General features: G+C 43.9%; 1 protein-coding gene across 2 annotated transcripts in view; it reads right to left on the bottom strand.

Moving 5' to 3' along the window:
• Positions 1-19,355, bottom strand: part of nt5c2b (5'-nucleotidase, cytosolic IIb) — a 28,914-nt gene extending 9,559 nt beyond the window's left edge. For both annotated transcript variants that reach the window (XR_013937290.1, XM_080524238.1), the window contains exons 1-11: positions 19,164-19,355; positions 17,117-17,236; positions 13,209-13,282; positions 5,060-5,177; positions 4,631-4,726; positions 3,097-3,188; positions 2,080-2,137; positions 1,270-1,363; positions 788-841; positions 532-615; positions 205-246 (exon numbers count right to left, since the gene is read on the bottom strand). Coding sequence is in view for 1 of the 2 variants with exons in the window: in XM_080524238.1 (XP_080380364.1) it covers positions 205-246; positions 532-615; positions 788-841; positions 1,270-1,363; positions 2,080-2,137; positions 3,097-3,188; positions 4,631-4,726; positions 5,060-5,177; positions 13,209-13,282; positions 17,117-17,217 (813 nt within the window). In the remaining variant the exon portion in view is untranslated. The remainder of the gene's footprint in view (positions 1-204; positions 247-531; positions 616-787; positions 842-1,269; positions 1,364-2,079; positions 2,138-3,096; positions 3,189-4,630; positions 4,727-5,059; positions 5,178-13,208; positions 13,283-17,116; positions 17,237-19,163) is intronic.
• Between the last annotated feature and the right edge of the window lie 277 nt (positions 19,356-19,632).

Here is a 19,632-nt window from a genome sequence, read left to right as displayed (position 1 = left end):
ACACACACACACACACACACACACACACACACTTAGGTCAACAACACATGCTGTAAACACACACACAGACACACAGACACAGACACACACACACACACACACACACAGACACAGACACAGACACACACACACACACACACACACACACACACACAGTATAGACTTCCATGCTATATTGCCATAATAAAAAAGACTATGTCTTACCTTTGGACCATGGGGGAAGTCAAACAGGTATGTCATGATTTTCTGTGGGGGAACATAAACATTAGTTTCAGTCTGGTTTTGAACAATTCTATTCTATTCAAATGAAAGTCCTTGTAGTCCTGTAGTTCTGAATGTAACACTTGCATGTTTCTGAAAGTTTTCTAGGAAATGATTCACAGAGAATGTGTGCATTTGTGTTTGTGTGTATGATCCAGTATGTGTGTGTGTGTGTGTGTGTGTACTGTATATGTCTGTGTGTGTGTGTGTGTGTGTGTGTGTGTTTATGTGTAAACATCGGGGCACCGTCAGTATCCCAACTATACTCACGTGTGTGTATTTGTAGTCACTGTTGGTGGCCAGGAACACCTTGGCTACTTCATTCATTCGACTCAGGAGAAGCGGCAACTTTCCCTTTGTGGGAGGGAAGAAAACAAAACGAAACGTCAACGCTGGTGGAGGTAGAAACCAGAGGACAGGCCCCACCAGGCTCCCCTGCTACTGTACGTACTGTACACAGCCCACAGGAAAACACAAACAGGCCAAACCCATAAGGGAGTGATAACCATGTGTTTACTGTACTTACATCTCTCACAACATACTTCTCAAGGTTCTCTACGGTCTTCTCCTTCAGCGTTCCCTGAAAGACAGTGAGACAGGTGATACAGGGGTATTACAAATAACTGACAGAACCAACAAAGAAGAAAGAAAAGAAAAAAATAACGTTTTCTTTCGTTCTTACTGTATTATGATGTCAATCATCGCCTTGACATTGCTAAGCTTTGCGACGGTACTCGCAAGTACACCAGTGGAGGCTGGTGGAGGTAGAATAATCATGTTGTGATATCGTGTCCGGTGTCAGGGTGTCCTGTTGTTATTGTGTGTGTGTGTGTGTGTTTGTTGTGTTATAGCGTGTGTTGTCGACCTAAGTGTGTGTATTCCATCAACGTCGCTAAAGGAAAATCCAGGCTTATTTTTGATCAATCTCCAAAAATCATATAAAAAATAAAGCCTGGATTTGTCCTTTAGCGACGTTGGTGGAATACTCCCCTGGGGCGGGGCTTTTACCTTGAAGTGGACCCAGTCGACTGCGTCGCGGACGTCCTGGAACATGCTCTTGAAGGACATGAAGAGGTCCCCGTCCTTGAAGCCGGTCTGACAGCTGGGGGAGAGGGACAGACACACAGCCAGTGGATCGGCCAGGAATTTACACGCTGGCCACTTTTTTTTTTTTTTTTTTTTTTTACAACATGCTTTTTTTTTGGGGTTGTTGTTGTTGTTGTTTGTTTTGTTTGCTTTTAAATGGGATAGTCTTCCCTTGTTTGAGGTGTCCCAGCCAAACAGGAAAGCTTTCTCCCCCTAAAAGACCAACAGTTGGTTCAGAGGACATGCATCCATTGCAGATCACACACAAATTAAGTAGAAAAACAGACCGAGTGACAAGAACATTTAGATCACAGCGGGTATATATATAAATATATATACACACATACACATTACGTCACACTATTGCTATATTGATTAGTCATTACAGGTTGATTTGTCACATTGGAAATCAGAGATTCTACAGTTACTTCATGCAGTCTTGGTATATGATTAGTGTAGAAGTCAATAATCAATAAACGTTTATGGCAAGATAGATATAGTACAGAACATACAATAAAATGGTTCTATTGAACCGTAATTGTCTTATCAGGGCTAGGCCTCAGTAATTAATTTTCTTAAATGTGTTTAAGGGCTGTGAGAGTTTGGACCCACCCGGTGCTGCAGGGTTCTGATATTATCGTTGGCTTGTCTGTCGCTGTGTCTTTGTATCCAGGAAGTATGTTTACAGAGTATAGAGTGTAATAGGACAGGTAGAGGACTAGGGTTTCTTACCTTGCATATCTGTCACAGTTGGAGAAGAAGTCCACCAGGCAGGCAAAGAGGTAGGTCTCTGTGGACGGAGGTGAGGAAAAATCAGTGCTCAAATGCTCATTACAAATACATGGTTTCATTACGTACCACGTCCTTTGTGTGTTCTGAAAGACACTTTCGAACAATTCTAAATACATATACTTTTTTTTTAACGACTACTATTATCATCATTATCATATTTAACAATACGGTGCAGATTTCACTGATAGTCGAGAACAAAACAAATCCTGCATATTTCACAGCGTGTGTGGACTCTTGAGCGCTTGATCTATTATCCCAGCACCAGTGCGTCATGTTGTTTATCACATTGCCTTGTTAAAAGCTTCCCTCAGGCAATCACTACCTGTCTGTCTTTAAAGAGCCAGATCGGACAGAGATAAAAAAACAACAACAACAACAACCCGTTCTTAATTGATGTTGATGACTTTTAATTGTCTCTCCCACTGTAGTACAGAGGACAGGCTCATTGTAATGCATGGAACGGAATGAGGAATGGTACCAAACTGTTTGATACCATTCGTCATTCCCTGCATTACAATGAGCACTACAGTTTAAGAGAAAATTGGATGTGACAGCAGCTGGTGAAAATGTAATAAAATATTGCAATGCAATGGATTCGGTGAGTAATCCCCACTACTACCTAGTTGGTGTAGAGAAGTGGGGATTACTCATTGAATCCATTGCATTGCAATATTTTGGCTTGACTAGCGAGTGTGTCATTGATTTTCAACAACGTTAACGAATAAAGGTCTGGACATTTGGTCGGTTGCCGACTTGTTCCTGCTTTCACCAGTTGCTGTCAAAAATGCCATCAACATCAACATCATGAAGTCATCAACATCCTGACCGAACAACATACTTCATAGAAAGGAATGGAATGAGGAATGGTACCAAACTGTTTGATACCATTCCTTATTCCGTTCCATGCATTACAATGAACCTGTCCTCCACCAGTCTCCCCTGCTCCTACTGCAGTACCTGGCAGGTTGAAGAGAGTGTTGAGAATATAAAAGCGTTCTGTGTCGTCACGTTGGATGAACTTGTTCGGGTACAGCTCCCGTATATCCGGTCTGGAAAAGGCAAGGAAACACAATGTCACCGATATCAACAGGGATCAACACTTCTAAATGAGGATGATAGTTAAAGGGGAATTACGTTGGGTGAGGATGGTTAAATGGAATGTTTATTGAGTGAGGATGTTAGTTAAAGGGGAAGTACAGTGTGTTGGGTGAGGATGACAGTTAAAGGGGAAGTACAGTGTGTTGGGTGAGGATGACAGTTAAAGGGGAAGTACAGTGTGTTGGGTGAGGATGACAGTTAAAGGGGAAGTACAGTGTGTTGGGTGAGGATGACAGTTAAAGGGGAAGTACAGTGTGTTGGGTGAGGATGACAGTTAAAGGGGAAGTACAGTGTGTTGGATGAGGATGACAGTTAAAGGGGAAGTACAGTATGTTGGGTGAGGATGACAGTTAAAGGGGAAGTACAGTGTGTTGGATGAGGATGACAGTTAAAGGGGAAGTACAGTGTGTTGGGTGAGGATGACAGTTAAAGGGGAAGTACAGTGTGTTGGGTGAGGATGACAGTTAAAGAGGAAGTACAGTGTGTTGGGTGAGGATGACAGTTAAAGGGGAAGTACAGTGTGTTGGGTGAGGATGACAGTTAAAGGGGAAGTACAGTGTGTTGTATGAGGATGACAGTTAAAGGGGAAGTACAGTGTGTTGGGTGAGGATGACAGTTAAAGGGGAAGTACAGTGTGTTGGGTGAGGATGACAGTTAAAGGGGAAGTACAGTGTGTTGGGTGAGGATGACAGTTAAAGGGGAAGTACAGTGTGTTGGGTGAGGATGACAGTTAAAGGGGAAGTACAGTGTGTTGGATGAGGATGACAGTTAAAGGGGAAGTACAGTATGTTGGGTGAGGATGACAGTTAAAGGGGAAGTACAGTGTGTTGGATGAGGATGACAGTTAAAGGGGAAGTACAGTGTGTTGGGTGAGGATGACAGTTAAAGGGGAAGTACAGTGTGTTGGGTGAGGATGACAGTTAAAGAGGAAGTACAGTGTGTTGGGTGAGGATGACAGTTAAAGGGGAAGTACAGTGTGTTGGGTGAGGATGACAGTTAAAGGGGAAGTACAGTGTGTTGTATGAGGATGACAGTTAAAGGGGAAGTACAGTGTGTTGGGTGAGGATGACAGTTAAAGGGGAAGTACAGTGTGTTGGGTGAGGATGACAGTTAAAGGGGAAGTACAGTGTGTTGGGTGAGGATGACAGTTAAAGGGGAAGTACAGTGTGTTGGGTGAGGATGACAGTTAAAGGGGAAGTACAGTGTGTTGGGTGAGGATGACAGTTAAAGGGGAAGTACAGTGTGTTGGATGAGGATGACAGTTAAAGGGGAATTACGTTGGGTGAGGATGGTTAAATGGAATGTTTATTGAGTGAGGATGTTAGTTAAAGGGGAAGTACAGTGTGTTGGGTGAGGATGACAGTTAAAGGTGGAGTATGCTGGGGTCTCTCACCCTCGTAGGAAGTTGAACCCGTGGACACAGACCAGGATGTTTCCGTAGGCGTCCACCTTCAGCAGGTTGCCATACATGGTGTCGTACACAAGGCCTCTGGGGAGACGCGCAGATAAGTTCATCCGTTAATCTTTCATGTTGAATAATTATTCACTTAATTATGCATCGGTACAGAACATATTAAGACTTCATAGACTCAGTTAATGAGCATTATACTCATATGTATGTTTTTAATTTTTCCAAATACACAAAATACATTACACATACAAAACATATAATACAAAATAATATTCATATATATTATATGAGGGGAAGTGTGGAGGGTCTGGGTTGCTGTGTAGTTAAGCTCCCATACCCAAAGCCACCACCCAAGAAATAAAGAGTTCTATGATCACGACGTCATCGCCATAGAGATGCGGAGGAGCTCACCTGGTGGGGAAGGCGGGGTCGTAGACGAAGCTGAGCAGCTCGCGGGGGTAACCGATGGAGACAAGGCGCTCCACTGTCAGTTCGAACCCCAGGGACTCGTACTCTGGGGACTTGTACACTGGAACGGAAGCACCAGAGATGTTAAAGAGATAATTCAACCCAAAATGACACAGACATTGAACACTGTCGGATTATTGACTGATATGAACACAGAGTCAAACCATACATTGAGTTGAGGGGGGGGGGATTGTCTGATCTATTTGCTTGTTTGATTCAATGGACTTTTCTGTGAATTGAGAGACTGCCATGAAAAAAATTTACTCTCAAATACACATGTGAAATAGAATGTATTAGCGCTGTATTCTCCATCAATGTCGACCCATTTACCCTCTATTGGAAAACAATGTACATGTTTGTATGTTCCCAGTTCGTAGCAGTGTCTCAAATGTGCTGTTGGTATTAATAACACAGCCCCCACCCCCCACCCCCCACACTCACCCATCCAACACACACACACACACACACACACACACACACACACACACACACACACACGGCCTGAATGTCTCTGTGATGTAATCCACAGAGAAACCCGATCCTTTTGGAAAAAGAAGTGGCTCAACTTTTGACACCCGCACTAATGAGGCCTATGGAGACCAATGACATTCAGAAACAAAGACCCAAAGAACCCAGGCACGTCCAACACACAGCCAGATCTCCTATCCCAAGAAACAGGCCTAGCAAGCCAAGCCAGGGGCACGGGTAAAAATACAGAGGATCAGGGATGCTTACAGTATGTCCAAGGGAGGGCTAACTGTGGATTAAAATGCAAACTGACACTGCATGAAGTATACGTCTCATGGTATTAATATAAAAATGGGATGTGTTGTTGTGGTGTTGTTTTCACCAAGGGTCATATTAGGTCCACTTAGGCCACTGAAGAGGAGCGGGCGGATGAGGGGGCCGCATGTGGGAGGAATAGTCAAACATCTGCGTCCCGGTGAGTTTTGTGGGACAGTTTTTGTGTGTGTGTGTGTGTGTGTGTTTGGATCTTGTGCTTTTAAATCTCCCATCATGTCCCTGCTAGCTGGCTGAGTGTGTGTGTGTGTGTGTGTGTGTGTGTGTGTGTGTGTGTGTGTGTGTGTGTGTGTGTGTGTGTGTGTGTGAGAGGGGGGATGGGGATATGGGCACAGCGCCCAGTGAACAGAGCCCAGAGGAGCCACAGCTACGCCAGATTCCTCCATATAAATAGCCCTCTCTCCATTCCTCCCCTTCACTCTCCCCCTCTCCATTCCTCCCCTTCATTCTTCCCCTCTCCATGCCTCCATTTCCCTAAGCTCTGTGCCGCTACAAAGAAACCTATTTTGAGAGTCCTTTCCCCCTCCGTCACCTTTCCCATCATCACTCTCTCGTTGGTTAGCCCCAGAGCTCTCTCTCCGTGTGGTGACCTTGGACAGCTTTGGCTAGCTTCACACACACACACACACACACACACACACACACACACACACACACACACACACACACACAAAAATACACACAAAAATACACACACACACACGCAGTCGAACATACACATACAAATGTACACGTACACACACACACACACACACACACACACACACACACACACACACACGTTTGATAGATGGCAAGGCTTTATAAAGGCGATCTATATAAAAGTATGTCAGGCAGTTTGCTCATGGTCAGGTACTAGATCAAAAGAACACCCTAACTGCAGGAGACTGTCCCTGATTCACATGGCTCACGCTTTATGGGCTACTGGACAGCTCATCTCTCATCTCTCCATTGAGATTCTGGGGAAGCATGGCGTAAAAAAAAAAGTGTTGTCGGTAAGCAAGGCCACACCACAGGTCCGCACCCCTCCCACAACTTTTTGCTGCAGTCTCCATCTGAATAATTCAGTATGGCACACAATGACCCTCCTCCTCCCCTCCCCAAGATATTGTTTACAAATCGACGGGCACGCATGGACAAACATGGAGTTTTCAAATGCCAGCATTTCATTTCACAGGTGAGCAAGTGTTGAGCAATGGTAGGCTATATAACATTTCTCAATTGAGAACATTTAAAATTGCCTCAATTTCCACCACCCGTCTCTATGCATCGGTAGAATCTGAGATCCAACGCACCGCTTCCCTGTTGTCAGCACTTTTTCGATGGGTGTGCCGTCAGACACTCCATTTAAAATGGTAGGTCTGGTGAGAAAATTGGAAATGCAAGAGGCTCGCGGTGATATACAACTGTCACCACTGGAGATATACAACCGTACACGCAACCAAAACATGATTATACAGTCATATAAAAGCAGAAAGTCAGCGGTGAAAACAATGGTGATGCCAAGTTTTAGATTGGAAAAACAAACGTTAGGCTAATCTATTGAACTGTTCTGAAATACAACTTCTCATCTATACATGTGTGCTAGGCCTACATCTCTATACTGGAAGTTGGAGAGGAGGCATAACAATTACGAAACATCATATCACTACAAGGTGCGAAAGTTCAGATGGCAAACACTGTCAGCATATGCTACATTGTGTGTGTGTGTGTGTGTGTGTGTGTGTGTGTGTGTGTGTGTGTGTGTGTGTGGAGAGATGGGCTACTGTTGCTTAGCAATGTCCTTGGCGTTCCCCCCTCTGTGTGGTTACTGGGGGCCCAGCACTCTTGTACACAGACTCTCATATTTCTCCTCCTCATACTGACAACCAACGCACACGTGCATAAGCACACACACATGAACACAGACACATTTATCCTTGGCACGAGTAGCAGCCATGCGAGGCCTGAGGATCCGTTACCTCCTCCTTCAGCAGATGTACTTGTTGACAGATAATTATACTCCCTAGACTGAAGTGCTTACATGTGGTTTGAGGTGGGGGGCCTGGGTGGGCTAGGTGGCTGTGACCAGGCTACAATTTACAGCCGTCCAGCGACAGGGGTCAGTTGAGAGCCAAATGTAAGGTATACCCTCTCTCTGCAGACCACATAAACAACAACCTTCGTCTAAGATGTCCGGACCAGTAAATAGCCAGTAAATATTTTTGACTCGACTGTCCTACATATCTATCTAAGTATCTATACCTTTGACTTGCTTCCTGACAAGATGTTGTGTCTGTATCTCGTGTCAGTTATCTCAATTAGTAAGGAACACCATGTCAACATAACATCAATTAGCACAAGGGGCTTGGCATTCACCATCACAGTACAAAGATGCAATAAAAATAAATAAAAAACGAGGCCAAAAACTGTGTGTAGAACAATGTGTGTGTGTGTGTGTGTGTGTGTGTGTGTCCTACATTTGAGCCCAGTGCAGAGCAGCAGTCTATTCGTTGTGGTCTCAGAACACCCACGTACAGATGTGGCCGCAAAGCTTTGAGAGTATCTGGTTACCACGGCGATTTGGGGGTGGGGGAGTCAGTCAACAGAGTTTGACCACCGAAAAGTCTGTCATCGCTGGAGCTGTCATCGTCCACCGACCTTTGCTGCGTGACTCACAGAGTCAATGACAGACGGCCTCGATTTCAACCGTTGCCCTTTCGCATGATACAATTTCAACAGGCAGTGGGGGCGACGAAGGCAGGTTTTGACATTTAGTCATGGGCCTACGGATGCAGCGATACAAGCTTCTAAAAGGACCCATTTTGTATGAAAAACAAAAAAAATAGGATCAGCCCCCCCCCCATATCAACAACACACAATGAACCAACTTCTGTTTCAGACGAGAAGAACAAGAGTCGACAAGCTGGGCGGCTGATGTGGGGCATCTTGAATAAATGTGTTAATGGTCCGCTGAGAGTCTGATTCAACCACAAGAGGAAGAGGAACACAACCTCAACCTCAACCCCAACCCCAACCCCAACCCCAGCCCAGCCCAACCCCAACCCCAGCCCAGCCCAACCCCAACCCCAGCCCAGCCCAACCCCAGCCCAGCCCAACCCCAACCCAGCCCAGCCCAACCCAACCCCAGCCCAGCCCAAAACCAACCCTCAGCCCGGAAGTCCAAAGGTGTCGCTGCGGTGGACATAACCGACCCAGGTTCTCATCGTGGCCAACAACAGACGTGCTTGGGAGCGTGGGCGTGGAACGACATGATAGCCCTGCGCCTTGTAAACATTATGACTTGGTTATGAGCCTCCCATAAAGAGGCACATGTCAACAGCTGAGCGTCCATAAAATCTCTACCCCCCCCCAGGAGTGGGTTGGGTGGTGGAAAGGGGGCAGGGGCTGGGGGGGGGGCTGGTGCGAGTGATCACCTTTCTCAAGGGAGCCATCAATCCTACTAGCATGGCAGACATGACCCGCTTCTCAAAGTCAGGGAGAGAGGGAGGGAGGGATGGGGGAGGACGAGATGGGAGGGAAGGTGTATTTATAGAGTAATCACCAACTCTGCTTAGTAGCTGAGTCACAGAGTGTTGAGGGGGGGTAAACCGTGTGTTGGTTTTGGTGGAAGGTCGTGATGATGCCAAGGTGGTCACCCAGGAGGAGGGTATCCAAAGTATTTGTTATCGCAGAGAGATGCAGAAGGCTGGGCATACGGACAACACACCCATTCATTGCTTAATAAAATAGTGTACAGTAGTAATACTTCACCATACAGCACACAACTAGAAAGGCAAGTTTGACTAGAAACTTTGTGTTTTCACGTGAGGTCGTGGGGGTTCTGTTTACACTTCGGCAGGAATTCCAAGGCCGTCAGTAACCCCCATATTCTAGAAGTACTCCGGCAGATTCCGGCAATGTGTTTTCTCTCTCTCTCTCTCTCTCTCTCTCTCTCTCTCTCTCTCTCTCTCTCTCTCTCTCTCTCTCTCTCTCTCTCTCTCTCTCTCTCTCTCTCTCTCTCTCTCTCTCTCTCTCTCTCTCTCTCTCTCTCTCTCTCTCTCTCTCTCTCTCTCTCTCTCTCTCTCTCTCTCTCTCTCTCTCTCTCTCTCTCTCTCTCTCTCTCTCTCTCTCTCTCTCTCTCTCTCTCTCTCTCTCTCTCTCTCTCTCTCTCTCTCTCTCTCTCTCTCTCTCTCTCTCTCTCTCTCTCTCTCTCTCTCTCTCTCCACCTGATGGACGGATTACCTTTCACCATTGTCTCTGCTCCCCAAGGAGCACCCCACCACCACCACCACCCCCATCCCCACCCCCATCCCCACCACCACCACCACCACCACCCTCTCCCGTCAGTCCTCATCAGGTGACACGTGAGTCCTGTTCTGACCAGTGTGCTTTGTCAACATGCAATGAAGAAAGAAATCAATATGACTGATGAGTTGCTATGCCAACAGGACCTGACTTAGCCTACATTGTAAAAAAACAATTGGGGGGTAGGAGCTGCCTCTATATATAGAATGTGAAAATAAGAGGATAGATGACAGGTCAAATATAAGACATACATGTATTCCCCATGACTACTTCTAACAGTCATGGACATGATCGAACAAACTCAACACAAGTGGTCAGTGGTCACCAGTGGCGGCTGGTGATAAAAATGTTGGGTGGGGCACAGGTTATGGGGGCATGCTCCACGGGGAAGAATATCAACTTTAAAATCTGGATTTACAGTCGATTTTAGCATGAGAATATATATATAACTTCATTATTTTTATATACTTATTAAAGGGCAAACTGCAAACACAACAAAAATATAATGCACAACAACTGACAAATCAACTGGAATAGTCTTTGTTAGCAGAGTAGACCTAATGTTAACAGAATGGACTTATACCCTTTGTCTATCTGTGCAGCGGTAAGGTGAATAATTCTAGCAGTACTGTCCAGACAGTTGTCTTGTTTAACCATTCAACTAGGCATTATTTATTCAATGGAGAAAGACATGGAACACAATGCAATTGTGATAATAAATGTGTTCTTTGTTACTTCTTTAATTAAATTAAAGTGTACCTTTCTATTATCATACAATATTTCCTTGAACATGTAAACTCTATAATCATACAGTTGTCTTTCTATTAGTTGTCTCTGTCATACTGAACTGTTTGTTATCATCCTGAACTATCTCTGTTGCTCACCTCACCTCAGTTCTGTCTCTATTGCTCTCCTCTCCTGTTGTCTGTCTCTCTGTTGCTCTCCTCTCCTGTTGTCTGTCTCTCTGTTGCTCTCCTCTCCTGTTGTCTGTCTCTCTGTTGGGGCTACTTTTGGTCACCCTGGACGGGTGGATTCGGCAGCTTTTAGACCGGTTGGGCTGGACATTGTCAATTCCGTCTGGCAACCGTGGTAGCAAAATATGTGCATACATTACAACATCGTATCTGGTAGCCTACTGGACTGGGTTGCACCAATTTGGCGTAAGTCATGCAGGCATTTAGTAGTTACTAAACCCCTAGTTGTTACTAGCTAGTTTCAAACTAGTTGTTTACTAATTTCGGTTGCACCACGCCAATCTTTTGCCAATCTTAGCTAGTAAATACTCAGTTTTGGTAACTGTTTTTTGTTTCTCTACTGTAACATAACCAGGTACATTAATAATAATAATAATAATAAATAGTAATAGCAATTTACAATACAAATACAACAATTGGGTGTCCCTCAAAAAAAATGTGGCCGCGCTACGCGCGCACAAGATCAACCACCAAGGCCTCATTCTGACCCAGGAAAAACCCTGGTATGTACTGTATAACATGATAGCCATCTATGAGCAATGCACGGTATATAAGATGATGACCAAGGGTCTTTCTGCTGCTGACCAAGGGGCTGAGTCCTGTTGATGGGGCCCAATTTTCTTTTAGAGTCTGTAGGCTACTGTATTTGTTCATTAAGATTTCATAAATATGATATATTGTCTGAATTTTTGTCTTGTTTTATAAAATGTTAATTATTTTCATTTCTTGTGCTGGTTTATTATGAACAACATGTAAAATTGCAGGAAACTAGCACAAATAATTGGGTGGGAGAGAGGGGCCGCCGCCGCCAAAACGTGCACAGTTTTGGGTCGCTCCACCGCCAAAAAATCTCACTCCATACTTTTGGTGAAACTTGGCAGCCCTGCTTGTAAACATACTTTCATTTTAGGATGTGTTCAAAAGCAAGGACTGTGTGATTATCTAATCATGTGTAGTTATGTGTTTTTAGCATGTTGATGTTCTATCAGCATGTTGTGACGTTATTAAAATACAGTTTACAGTTTTCGTAGATGTGCTTTGTTAGCCGCTAGCTGTTAGCAGCGTTTGTTTCCGGTTTTACAGCCAGTTTAACCCAATATGTGCCTGAGGTCTAACAACATTCAAATGACTAACTTCGTCATCTTTTTTCGGATTTCAATGTATATGTTTTTTAAAAATATATATGTTTATATTTATATTATACAATATACCAGTAATATTGTGGAATGTGTCTAAATGTTAAAGTTCCATAAGTACAAGCAAAATAAAGTAACAGTTTGTAAATAAACAGTAGCATTTTTCTTTCTCCTTACGCACAAAAACACTTCCCGAAACCGTGACCCAAAAACCGAGGTTCATACCGAACCATGGGCCAACTGAACCGTTGCACCCCTAGTGGCGAGGGTGTATTTTTTCTTCAGACACATGACAATCACAAACTTTTCAGGATGTCCGCCAAGCTCATTCAACTGTTGATAGTTATACACATTGAAATCAAGGATGTCAACACCACCTTTTCTGCCAAAACCGCTGCATATCCGTGTTGATAGTTAATTGGACAATTAACTTGCATTCGTCTTCTTCAAGGTTTTACAACTTATTTTAATTGTTGGTGCGAAACACAACGCATGCATACAAACAGCCTTAAAAGCCAAAACAATAATACAAGTACGGACATCTAAACACGACTCATAAAACACACGTTAAAATAAGATCAAACATGACTATCTATGAAACATTTAAGTCAGAATAGGGAACCAAGGGGTGTATCGATTTGTTCGCAGACAGGATGTTGGCTAGGTGGAGCCTATTCTTCTGTGACACAATGAGCCCCAAAACACTTGTAAAGTGATGGCAGTGGATCCATTTGGCAGTTCCATTGGCTCCCAAACACAGAGAATAATTCATATGTAAACACATGTAAATAGAATAAGAGTGGTAGCGATTTTAGCCAACCGAATGTCATCATATATTCAGACCAGTTAACGAATCAACCTGTCTTCAAATCCATCTAACACTGCTGCACTTACCTGCTAAAGTGTAATCCATATCAAAGCCAAAGCACTTAATCTTCTCCATAGCCAAGCTCCTGTTTACAAACACCCTAAAGAGAGAACAGAGAAGACAACCAGTAAGATGATTTGATAGCCACTTCTCTCACTCTCTCTACTGAAAGGGAGAGTGAGCTGAGTAATGTGTGTGATATCTGATTGCATTAACCCATATCTAGCCTACACAGAAAAAGAAGCGAACAATGTCAAGGTATTTGGTAACATGGCAGTACGGTATAACTGACACCTTATGAACACCTAGGTTTCATTCATAACAAACTGTAACAAACCTGTTATCGTTTGGCATGCTTCAGTGTATTGATAGACATTATTTGGAACACTAGCCAAATAAATGTGACGGACGCCACAGATTAATAACAGGGGAGACACCCCAAAATAACTAGAAAATAACCAGAATTTCCAACGTTGTGAGCCAACTCAGAAAACAGTCAGAGAGAAAGAACATAGGGTCACCACCCACATGGTAAACACATCGGCCTTTGAGCTCTAGACTCACAGTCTCACATACTCTCTTTAAATGCCTGCAAAGCCCTGCCTTTGGGTTAAAGCCTAGTGATCCTACAGTTTAGGCTACTTTCCCAGAGGCAGCTCAAATGTTCCCGGTCATATATCAGGGTGGGTGGCAGGGGGACCTGCCTGTCAGGAGGGGTCGGCATTGTTTACATAAAGCCTGTCTGACAGTTTGGATCCTGCCATCTCCAGGGAGTCGAGGACAGCTCCCCCAGCTTCCCCAGCCAGCTAGCTACCGTATTGTGGCGTAGCTAGCTTAGAGACATGGCTAATACAGCATTAGAACAAACTACAGTGACTGTTAGAGTAACAATGATATTGTGTCTAATTATGTTGTCAACCTCCAACTGTTCAACTCTTCACAAACTCTAAAAACTCTTACAACCTAACAAAGACCAAACATATAGCCCACATCTAAATAATGAATATTAAATAGTAAAGATTTTGGATTATCAATACATTTTTGCTCAGGTCAATGGACCATCAGAGACTCATTATTAGCTCAGGCAACTCAATGTACTCAGTTATTTACAAGTGTAATGCTACCAACATGGACACCAAATCCAGATAAATACATAAACATACAATACAGGTATACATTGACCTATAGGCCTAAACTCATATGATGAACAAGCTTAAAACAGATAAATAAATAAAAATATAATACAGTTATACATTGACCTATAGGCCTAAACTCATATGATGAACAAGCTTAAAACAATCACATCGAAACCAATGCCAGTCTCTGGGTGATCCCCTACACTACGACCCACTACCATTTCCTGTTCACAAAGAAGAAGAAAAAACGTTTAAAATGGCCAACATTTTGGCATACCTTGCTGCCGCTCCATAGTAAACCAGTTGCCAGGAAGAGCTTTGCCCGAAGGAAGACTGACGATGCATTCTGAGCGCGATTAAACGTGTAATTGACTCCGCGTTGGCCTGGTCTGCTCCGCTAACACGCAGCCAGCTAGTGCACCAAAACAATAGCCCAGCCCTCTCTTTGCTTCCTTGCCATTCAAATACATTTCTGACTTGTTGCAAAAATGATTGTGGCCATTCTGTGTCATTCTCTGTTGTTGTTGTTGTTGTTGTTGTTGTCGTCGTCAGTGTTGTTGTTGTTGGTGTGTGTGCTTGTTTGTTCGCCCTCAAAGACATCCAGAACAATCAAAGTCAGGTGGAAGCAGCAAACCCAACTCCTAAGCCACTGGTCATATCACATGACCAAGGCCTGGTTATCTAGGAGGGAGGAAATTACAATAGCTTTCCCTACTTTAAGGAACCTGAGTCAGCATCATTTTGTGTACAGTAACAGCCTTAATACCGTCTGCTAGTGCTACCTCTCCCTATTCCTTTCAGAAGATAAATTACAGGCCAAATGCAAGCTTAAAGGGACACTTCATCCATTTTGACCATCGCATTCATTACCTCAAGCATCATGCCTGAGTCTACCTATGTGGAAACAGCGATTTTCTACGTTATGTAGTCAGAGATATGAGGAAAAGGTCCTAAAGTGTCCCCCTGATGATGTCATCTGGGATTAAATTAAAAAAACATTAGCCTAAAAACATTCTTTTTTTTTTAATTCAGAAACAATGAGTTTTCAGCCAGTGGGAGGTAAGGGGGCAATTTCCATAGGACCGGTTTGTCTCATCTTTTTGACGACAGACTGCAGAATATCGCTGTTTTCATGTAGACACTGGTATCGTGTTGGTGGCAATGAATATGATGTTCAAAATTGGTGAAGTATCCCTTTAAGTGTGGTGGTGGTACCACTGCTAAATGCTCATCTGAGGTCTGTGGTCCAACTGATAACAATCAGCTGGAATGTGGGAGTGCTATTGTACTGTGTTCTCAGCGCCGAAAACCACTGGGTACAAAGGTGGGCGGCCTATCTCTTTCAACAAATGAGGGGACTTAATAGGCCCCTACTGTACAGAACAAGGCCCTCCTTCTGCAAGCACCGCATCTACAGCATGTTCTTTCGTGAGATTTTAGAGTGGAGGTGGAGTATGGTCATAAATGTTGCCGAAAGAGTGAGCAAGCTTGTCCCTTTTAAACTCTACACTATTGACACAGGGTGGGTGGCGGACAGCGTCGTGTTTGAGATAGTAAGCCTCGACATTGGCCCCTTCTTACAGACTCGGCCTCAAATAGCCTGCGTGGACCTGCCCACGCCTAAAAGAGGATCCCTTAAACCACACTGTGATAAATCAGGGGCAGATTTGTTCCACAGGGCTCTTATCTAACGGAAACATTGAACAGCAGCGCCGAAAAAAAAGAGTTTATCTTAGTGGAGCATAACCTTTGCTGGCCTGAGTGTGACTTGCTGGTCTGTTGCAATTGTACAAAAAAAAACATATTTCTTCTCGAAATACTCTAATCTCTAGAAAACTCTAGAAACTGTTCTTAGATATCAATACATGAATAAAGGGTGAGCAATGTTGTAGCTTAGAGAAGGTTCAAAGACCTTCCTGTGTGAGAGGGGTTAGCCTAGCCTAGCTCGCTAGCTGATTGTGATTGACAGACGACGCCGGAGCGCAGAATGATTACGAGCGTGACGGCGTAAGGGGTGGCCGTAATGTACAAAGGTTATGTAAAGGAACGGTAATAACAGCAATTATCCAGGCAACACTTGTCTTTAGTGGGGTTAAACATTACACAACACACCGCTGTTTACAACAACTCCACCCCCCCCGCCATTTAGCCAACCATATCCACCGGGCTTTTCCTCTCATTAGATAAATGCATCACGGTAGGCTATTTATCTTAGGGTCTTCCATTTTTCAATTATAAAAAGTAAATGACTGCCAAAACATTATAACCGAGGTTATGACTGGGCAGCAGGACATTGCGTTTTGGCCAATTACAAAGGTAATTTATTGAATTTCAATGTTCAGGAAGCTTTAAACGGCCATATGATGCAGTGGACTGGACCACGCACGGCACAACGGCATGGACGTCTGGGGTTTGTTCTACGGTTTGCGGTGAACAGGAAGTTGGTCTAACGGTCATGAAGCTGAGAGGACGTGTCGGGCAGGATGTGTTTAAAAACCTGCAAAGACTCAAAGTGTGTCAAAGGTAGTACATCATTCACTAAGACAACATTGAGCCTTTGACAGCGATTTGAAGTAACGACAGAAGAGAGGAACCCAAAAGTAGCTTTACACATGCTGCTTTTATGATTAGTTTGTTTTGCTTTTTTTTTTAATCTTTTATTTTATACACTTGAAAAGCAATTAAATGCAATATGCACTTAAATATAAATGCACTTTAATGTAATACTTTATAAATGTAATACATTATTATTATTACTATTTATTATTATTATTATTATGTAATTCCTCCACCCATACCTATGGTAGGCCTCTCGCCGGTACTTTTTCATGGCCAGTCCGTCCATGTTGGCAGGCAGATCTGCACAGTTCTGCAGTCTATCGCTCCAGGAAGTAGTCATCTTTATATTCTTTCAAAATCTGGGGGAAGAAAAGGAAAATGTTCAGTAAGAATAGTTTATAACAGTGTCCTCAAACTGGTATAGCATGAAATGGCTCTATGATACCTGTATCGACAAGCACAGACATCAGTCTGTTTGCTTTATAAATGATGGAACAACAGAGCTCCATAATCTTATTAATCATGGCGGGCCTACTAAGCCTATCATGAGTCCCTGTCAACAGCTGCTAAAAACATCTAACAGCATGCATTGTGTTAGCGCACGCACACACGCACACGCACACACGCACACACACACACACACACACACACACACACACACACACACACACACACACACACACACACACAGTCACACACACACACACACACACACACACACACACACCTCTTATGCATTACAAGGTAACAAGATAGGAAGCAAGTGACTGAATTAAGTCTGATTAAATGCCACCATCCTGGCTGTGTTAATGAAAAGCGTTAGGCCACAAAATCTAAAGCATCACTCACTTCAGCTGGGGTTTTCAGACAAGGGACTGTACCATTGGAGTTAGGCTAGATTAAATCACATGAAGAAGATTTGGATCATACTGGGCCGGTATTCCTTAGGATGATATTCTCTAGTTAAAAATCCCTATTTTAATTCAAGGCCAATGCAACCTTTTGGTGTAAGTCTAAACGTGAGTTAAAAGGCCCTTCCATGCTTGGAAACACATCTGTTCATTGTTGTGCATCATGGAATTCTCAGGGGGAAGCTCAACGATTTTCTGTGGAACGCAGAGGCTGTCCAATAGCCAGTGGTTTTTCAAATTCACTGCCTTTTCTATCACCGGGGAGACTTGAGGGCCGGGAGAAAAGCTGAGGTCAGCATTCTTGGTCACATAACTTGGACTGACTGACACAAACCAACAAGGCAGAAGGCAGAAGCCCGAGGAGGAGGAAAGAGGAGATTTCTACCAGCACACATTAGTTTCCTCACTGATCAGTAACAAAGAAACAGGAGCACTATAATAAATGAGGTGACCTGATCTGAGACCAGGAAAAGTGACTCATTGCATTATCCAATAATAGTCCCTCTTACAATTAACCATGGACGACTTTAATACATGTTTATAATGCACACCATTACAAAACAATGATTCAAAATCATCCCAAACTCTCGGATTCATTGCAAAACATCATCTCAATGAAACTAGCTAACCCTGGATAAAAATAAACATGAAACATTTGACATTGATTGTGCCACCTGACAAAGTGTCAAATATTGCCAATCGGATGTCATGTGTCATTACGTATGCATGACATAGGGTGACATGTCCCAAATGACATGTGACATGTCCCCCATACAGGGGATTTCACCAGTTAGGATAGGAGAACCGAGTCGGTCCAGTGTGGGTTCAGCAGGGCATCCCTGTAACCGGGCTGCACTAGCTAAGCTAGCTATAGCTTCAGCTCCAGTTAAGTTTCAACTTAGCCTAGTTAGCTATCACGAGAACGTAGCTTCGCTATTGTTTTACACCTGTCTGTTGGGTTTCGTCGAGCTAACAGCTGGCCTTCAAGTGACCATTACTATTGTCCAATCCACCTCTCGTCTCGCTCGTGAACGTTAGCAGCGAGCTACATCATCTACGGTTGTAGAAAGAGATGTCAAACCAGGGAGGGTTTGAAAACGTTACAGCTTCTGCAAATTGCAAATGGAGTAATGCTGCTAGACATAGCAAGTTCGAAAGCCAGCGTAACGTTTAACTATGTGTCGCATACCAGAGACAGGACAGAGGGGGGGGGGGGGGGGGGGGGCTATTAGGTTATATTTACAAAACTATTTCTCCCCCCCCTTGCTCTGAAGAAAACCCCCCAGCCAGCAGAATCAGAGAGACTGGCTCTCGGCTAAAGGAGAACAGGAGAGAAAAAAAACGGATGTTCTTTGGCCGTGTCTGACATACTCACCTCTGTATTCCTCGCGACAAAGCAACAACTCTGCACCGTCTCGTCTGATATTCTGAGCATGCGCTTTTATTACACCATCCAACTGGGACACAATCGGGGGAAAAGTAGCCTTAGTTTAAATGTCTTCGCAGAAAGAGCAAAAACCTAGCGGGCAGAGAGATGATTCTTTCTTTCGCAATTCTCAGCCCAGCTCTTGTGTTCTCCAGTTGTTGTGATCCAGTCCTGTCAGACCCAGTGGCGGTGGTGTGTGTGTGGGCGGTGCGGTGCTGCGATCTGTTGGTCAGAGGGGGAGGGACAACCAGCCAGGGGAGAAACGGGCCATTCTGGATTATGAAAAGCTACAACTACTGTTATTATATTATCACAATGGAAACGGAGACGGCTCATCATGAGTTATTTTTAGCCATGGCTTACGCACACCACTCATATCATATCAATTGAAATCAAGTGCAATACTGAAACACAACTG

The sequence above is a fragment of the Nansenia antarctica genome (assembly GCF_963989245.1).
Source record: "Nansenia antarctica genome assembly, chromosome: 2".
In the NCBI taxonomy this organism is placed as follows: Eukaryota; Metazoa; Chordata; class Actinopteri; order Argentiniformes; family Microstomatidae; genus Nansenia; species Nansenia antarctica.
The sequence above is the reverse complement of the archived record's forward strand: the minus strand, read 5'-3'. Positions and strand labels throughout refer to the sequence as shown.